The sequence below is a fragment of the Paramormyrops kingsleyae genome, chromosome 23 (assembly GCF_048594095.1).
Source record: "Paramormyrops kingsleyae isolate MSU_618 chromosome 23, PKINGS_0.4, whole genome shotgun sequence".
NCBI classification, from domain to species: domain Eukaryota; kingdom Metazoa; phylum Chordata; class Actinopteri; order Osteoglossiformes; family Mormyridae; genus Paramormyrops; species Paramormyrops kingsleyae.
In genome coordinates, this window is record NC_132819.1 from 22,740,585 (window position 1) to 22,747,924 (window position 7,340).

At 39.0% G+C, this 7,340-nt stretch overlaps 1 protein-coding gene across 1 annotated transcript; it reads right to left on the minus strand.

Annotated features, from left to right (window-relative positions):
* Positions 1–1,587: 1,587 nt before the first annotated feature.
* On the minus strand, positions 1,588–5,041 carry evx1 (even-skipped homeobox 1). The gene is made up of 3 exons (XM_023817729.2): positions 4,437–5,041; positions 3,089–3,324; positions 1,588–2,942 (listed from the first exon to the last, which is right to left on the minus strand). Exons 1-3 carry the CDS (start codon positions 4,807–4,809, stop codon positions 2,418–2,420), a joined length of 1,134 nt encoding a protein of 377 aa, XP_023673497.1. The 5' UTR covers positions 4,810–5,041; the 3' UTR covers positions 1,588–2,417.
* Between the last annotated feature and the right edge of the window lie 2,299 nt (positions 5,042–7,340).

A 7,340-nucleotide genomic window follows, 5' to 3' on the forward strand; every position in this document is an offset into this window, starting at 1 on the left:
CAGAGCGGCACAATGCATATGAAATAAATACGCAGTCTTAGTAATGTATCCTGCAGTAACTAGCATGTTTTTAAATGGTAGGAAGCCATTTGGACAGAGAAGACAATTACGATTTCTCTGGCCGATCGAGGATTAAAATCAATACTTTTATAAAAGTCGTGCGACATGTTAGGGTGCGTGTGTAAAATTGATTTTAGCATATTAAAATAATTAATATTTTTTATGTCAAGCAATTAAACGAATTTCGCTCAGTGTCGTTTAACGCAGCATTTTGACCACGTCTGCAATTTCCAAGCCCTCTCAATATTCTTCAGTATCAAGAATACTGATTATTGTAAAAAAAAAAAAAAACATCTTTGTGATTCTACGCCATTATATTCAGAAAGGTTCAATTTGCAAGGAAAGTTGTTCAATTACCCAGAAAATCCAGCCAATTAACGACTGCTGATTGGTGAAGGGTATGCATCATCGATCTTTTACATTCCAATATCTCCGCGAGACATCTAATTCTGCTATATCTATTAACTGGTAACAGAGAAAATATGGCTTCTATTACTGCAGCCCAGGGACCTCTTAACTGTCACAAACAATCTCGCACTAAGATCACAGAGCGATGCAGTAGAACTGCAGTTTAATAGGATTGCGTTCTGAAGGAAAAAAAAAGGCACTGAATCGAAGGTTACAGACCACTTCAGCTTCGTTTGATCTCGCTAAATATGTCCACTAACAGAACCACAATCACGAGCCGCTCATATGCATTGTGTTTTTGCAAATAACTCCAGAAATATGTAAGCACACCTAAGCCAGCGATGCATGAGTTCAATACTGGTGAGATATATGTGGTAGCATCCAGGCCCGACTGATAACATACATATTAAAATGTAACTGCGTAACCATCGCCACATAATGTTTTGTATGCCATGTTCATATTTGGAAATATTGTGCATGGTAGAACCTTTTCGAAATTTCTATTAAGATCCGAAAATATTAAATAACGATAAAATTAACGCTATGTACATTTGATTATTTTCTTCGTGCACCGCCGTTTGCTGTGTTTATTAATTAAAGTCATTTTTATATTCAGCTGTCGAAGTTATTGACACATTTCTTTGTATTACACTGAATATTGGCTGAAATATTTTTTATTGATTGATTTATTTTATTTATTTAAAAATATTTTACTCCATTACGTTCACATTGTCTAATTGCTTTTAGAACAACGAAATAAATTTAGAAACATTAACTGGTACTTTAACTCAAAATTATTTTTTATTGCAAAATGGTAACAGAGTTGAACAAGTCCACAATGCCACGCTGAAAAACTGCTTTTATATTCCAGTTTCCTGTGAGTTTGGTTTGCCCAATACATGAAAAGTAGTTAACAGTAACAGAAAAAAAGCCTCCTGAAGAATGAAGGAAAAATCCAAACTGACTTTTATGTTCCTTTTGTTATATATATTTGTATATATGTATATAAATATAAGGCTTAAAACATCCATCGCCAATAGAAATCTCAATGAACATTAACTCCCAGAAATAAGGTAAATTGAAGGCTGTGTGGAAAGGGGTTGTGGGGCGGGCGGGGGAGGGGGGAGGGAGGGTGAAAATGTTCAGCTGAGGGCGCAGCAAGACAGGCAGCTCGCGCTTGCCCCAATTTGCTCCATGTGATTGTCCAATGGATTTCTCGCTCCCGTCAACTAATCCGCTCCCATGGCGCCTTGTTACCGTTTGGCAGGAAGTCTCCACGCGCGCAGTATAATCATTAATTCAACATTCAAAATTCCTCCTTACATATACATCACTTGCTAATTTTATCAGCATCTGCACATTTCAGCTCCGTATACCAAGACAGGGACTTCGGAGAAGAAGTAATGAGATTCCTCAGTCTGTTAACAAATTCCCTTGTTAAAAAGAAAGATGAAAACATCATTTGAATGTAACTAACAATATATCCAGGCCAATTTAGACATAGGTGGAAACTGCAAATAGTTATAAAAGATTTACCGTCATCAATCACGTCAATAACTGCTTGTGACCTGCTCCATCTCCATTATTCTCCTTCGAATGAAATTATTGAAATCCCGAATATTCTTATGACTAATATACTAAAAGTATTTTACTCCTGTGGTAATATTTCTATAAGTCTATGATTTGGAGCAACGGAAAGATTTTAATAAATATATATCAGCTTTGATATTCCTTTTCGCAGGTGCCATAGATTAAAAGCAATATTGTTTCAAGTCCAAACGTAGTCCTTTCCCTTTGTGTAGCTGGTGCGTTTCGGTGAGATATGCTGCTGTCGCTGCTTTTAGCGAGTGATCAACATTAGCATTTTACTCATGCTGAAAGTCCAAAATTCATTAAGCGTTTTTTTGGGACTCTTTCAAGTTTGACCCAAACGGTAACAGGCCAAAATCTTATCTGGTCAGAGGTACTTCCTCTCTCTGGTCCAGGGAAACCGTGGAGGACTTACTCAAGACTGAGGGTGTGAAGGTCAGAAAGGCGTCAGTTCTGCTGGTGCCCGAACAGGTGAAGTCCGACCCGGAAGGTCTCTGAGACAAGCCGTTTGACTGGCTGGTGTGGCAAGCAAGGCAGGAACACGGGCTACCCCCCGAGCTGAGTCCATGACCCGCAGTGGGGTACAGAGAAGGGTGCCTAAAGGCGCAAAGCAGCTCTGGTCTGGGGTACGGATGAGACAGGACCCGGAAGGTGTCAAGCGGCCTCAAGGGGCTACTGAATGGGGCAACGGACGCCGTGTTGCCCCCAACACCGAGATGAGAGTAATATGGTAAGGGCAGATGGGACGGGAAAGGATAAGGCAAGTTCCCGGTGGCCGCAGCGTGGCTCATCATGTAGGAGTAGAATGCCGGATCCGCAGGGTGAGGCCAGGTCATAGCGAGTCGTTGTCGCTTGTCCTTCATTCGCCGATTCTGGAACCACACCTAAAACACAGACAGTCTAAATTGTACAACGACGCAATCAAGTTTGTAATTCGTTATCTATTTTCTTTGCCACTTCACAAAAACGATCATTTCACTAGCGTCATAGATTTTTTTTTCTTAGTAAAATGAAGCGCTAACGGTATCACCTTTATGGTCGTTTCAGGTAAATTCAGAGCAGCAGCCAGCTCGCATCTTCTTGGTCGGGACACGTAATTTTCTCGGTAGAACTCCTTCTCCAATCTGGCGATCTGCTCTCGTGTAAAGGCTGTTCGGTACCGGCGCATTTGATCTGAACCGTAGGACAGGGATGCCTGGCCTGAACTTGCTTTCCCCGCATCGACGTTACTGTCACTGCTGTGGTTTGGGGAGTCGCCGGGACGACCTAGAAGTGTTACGGAAAACATCGCAATATTACAATTCTTTTATTTATGCCCCACATTAACAAAATTACGTGTCTGGTTTAGTTTTATTTCATCCACCGGCTTCTACTCCCATTCCAATTCCCATAATTTCAATATATTTAAAAACGACACCGCATTCCAAACGAATAAATTGGTATAATTATGCCATTTTAGTAAACAGTTCGCTACACAATAGAATAAAATACACTAGACATTTTCTAGAGTGTCTATTAAACGAAATAACTAGAGAGAATGATTAAATTTAGGTTGTGCATTTCGTGTGAAATATTACATTCCCAAAATGTATTTTGATGCGCAACAAATCTTGATCACATAAATACTCATGTCATTTTAATGGAAAAAAAAACGAAAATAAGAATCTCTTCCTTACAGCTGAATTAAATTAGAGAAAACTTAATAGACACGTTTTGTTATTTCATTCGCCGAGCATAGGAATGCTTATTTTGGACCGTGAACAGACAGGTGCTACCTTTCGGCTGACAAAAAAAAAATCAATTTTAAAGCTACATAATTAAATCTGATAAACGGAAACAAAAAACAAGCACCAGCGAATCGTCTACGGATGAAACGACACCGACCGTTCCTGTTGGCCATTGTACACAGGCTTCAAGCGTTGTGCAGTCGCGCTGCGGGTACACATTAAGTGACACAGCAATTATACCCATTCGTTAAATGTTATTGCTAGCCACAAAGACGCTCTCAGAACTAAATAGGTACTTATTCTTCCATTGTAAACATGGTTTTTGACTGTAATGAAACACAGGAAAACAGGCTAATCCTCATATATTCACCTTTAAAGATCGCTCTAAGAACATCACCTACCACATAAAATATTTCGGAATACACGCTGCGAGTCATTGAGCACTTATCTTCACACCGTAATTACCAGCGCGTGCAGGAGACTCAGCTGCCAAAACTAACGTGTCGCCATTGTAACGAATGCTACTTGGATTAAATACTTCAAGTGAGACATCTTACAGACAAGTTGCATAAAGCAATCATTCACACATGAACATTTTCATGTGATCAGTAACAACAAATGTACATGTTTTAACCCTGATTCTTATCTCACCTTTGCCATTTGGGTAATCCATGCTTTCGGGCGTACAGCTGACATCAATTTCTTCGTAAAAATCTGACTCGGTATCGGAGCTGCTGTGCCCTTTGTTGGTTAGTTCTAACTGAGTTTTCCCCGATGCAGAGGGGACTCCACCCGGCCTTATATCGCTGCAGACGTCGCTCCGTATATCCTCCACCTCCTCATCCGCTCTTTTTCGTGATGAAGGCACCGACCTGGGACTCAAACAGTTTCTGTGGAGTACCTTTTCCTGTGGTTCTTGAACGGGGCTTCCTACTGCTTCTGACAAATTGGACCCTATCTTGCCAGCCAGCGTGCCAAGTTGACCTCCCTCCACGAACATCACCATCTCTTTTCTGTTTTCCATTATTGTCGCGGACTAAACGCCAAGTCGCGGAGAGAACACGATTTTTAACAGGAACAGACTGTGTAGCGGCTCGAGTGATGATGTGCTGACCCTGCGATGCACGCGCTCCAGTGTGCAGCACGAGCTCTGGGAGGGATCACCATTGCCTTTCTCTCGAGCTGTCATTCTTAATAGGATAGTCGTCATAATAGCACCCCCGGTGACGCCACTCATCGATTCGCAGTGGATAAACAAAAAACCAGCTATTGCTAAAACGAGGTGGGCTTAACGGAAAACAGGAAAACAAACTCGATTTGAAGTTAGTCAGGAAATGGAAATAAAATAATATAGCCGAGAGCGCGCGGGAGTTAAATGATCAAAAACTGCTTTTAGGAGACAATAAAAAAACGCCACAAGGAAAATTTAATGTACAAAACACACACACACATACTCCCACATACCCACCCACACACATACACCCACACACACACACACATATATAGCATACATATAACATCACACTACAAATAATATTTACATGCATTTTTCAGTATCCACCGACTATTAAAATATTGTCTATAGTATTAACATTTTGACTAATTCAAACTATGGTTCGTTGTTATTTAATATGAACTTAAAATACACAGAAATTTCAAGTGCATTTTAAAATCTTAATAGACCATACATCAAAATACATACATACGTATATATATATATATATATATATATATATATATATATATATATACACACACACACACACACACACACACACACACACAGTGTTTTCTGAAAGTGCTCTGCTTTAAAAGGTGTTTATGTTGCATTACTAGAATGTCATATCTAAAGGCATATAGTTTTTTAGGTCCCTTTAGCATCGTAATTTCACGGTAAATTGTTTCAATGTAAAAGACCGCATTATCGGTTTTTCAGAATGGGAATTGTATGCCTACTGGTGATTAGCTCATTTTGATTTGTCTCTCGGGGACTAAAGAATAGACTGAAAGAACAACGAAACCATTGTACACTGACAGAATTAATATGAAGTAGTAGTAATGCAATTGTCTTTTTTTTGGCTTAAAAAATTATGATTGTAGAAGTGTCAAAGATGGAACAGACGAAAATGACTGTCCTATGGAACACAGAGATGAGAGACTTTTTATGAGCAATTCTGTTTAAAACAAGTTATGTGACGTAATGGGCAGATGATAAAATTGTGCTTATAGGTAGAAACAAGTAGGGCGCTGTTTATAACACACAGTTAAGCACTATAAGCTCACAGATTGTCTCATCAGTTCTCCCTGTGTTGGGTCAAATGGAACAGGGAGTTTTACACCTGAAACTGGGCTGTCGATCGAGTGCAGGACCGTTTGAGATGAACGCTCTCACCTCCACCGTGAACTCTTCCGGTCTCCATCGCTCCCTCTTTCTTTAAGTGGTGTCAAGTAAATCGGCTAAAGGTCAAGTTCCCCTGACCAAAATCAAAATAACAGGTTATCTGGCATTTAATTAGATTTGTAGAAAGTCCACCCAATAATACAAACCACGGCGAAGGAATTCTGGAAAATGTCATATATCCAGTTTTAAAAACAGCAGTTTTTCGACTTGATTAATAACAGGTATTATAATATCAATAAATGTTTTATGTGATACATATACTAAACACTAAGTTAAATCTGGAGGTTTAAAATTGGTGACCCCATAAATTCTCTTCGGAATAGTCCCCGGTGGCTCAGATTATTCGAAGAAAATTTGTATATGTACATTCATGAGCGTACAGTTCCATTTATTTTGTGCAAAGCGAAACACTCAGCCAAATTAATGGCCACTGTTAAAAATACAACACACATAGTGTACAGTATGTGTAATACAACATTATCTCAGTATTATAAAACTGGGTGGAGCCATCTTAATAAGACGTAATGTTTCTACTTTTGAACACGCCAATCAGAAAGCCATAAATCATATGACTTCTAAAATTGATTACAATTGCTAATTCTGAATTGACAGCATTAACTACGATTAAACAATGAATATTTATCTAGTAGTAAGCATCTAAGTGATTGGTTACGTTGCATTGCTATTATATGGCCTAAAATAACCATGAGACCCAAAAACGAACAATCGTTTTATTTTGATTCAAGTAAATTATGAAAAAGAAAGAAAGAACAACAACAATAGTATAAAGTTTAATCATTCTTCTGATGTAAACACAAACATTGCATGTAAATAAGACTATGTATACCTATATAATGAATAGGCCACATATTTCACTCACACACTAAACATTGTTTCACCATTTTTGCTCTTTGAAAATATAATAATAATATATGAAACATATCTCAAATTTTAGTGATTTTCTGACTGAATTGATCATGGATTGTCTTGCGATGATAATCTCGCAAATTTAATCGCATCCCACGCTTCAGTTGGCCGCAGTCTGCAGTGGGCCCGCACGTACTTTCGCTTTGATGTTTCTCCTGGACAGAACAAACCTGGAGTTTCGATGGAGACAGACGTTACGCCAAAGCTTTCATGCGTATCGTGCATTT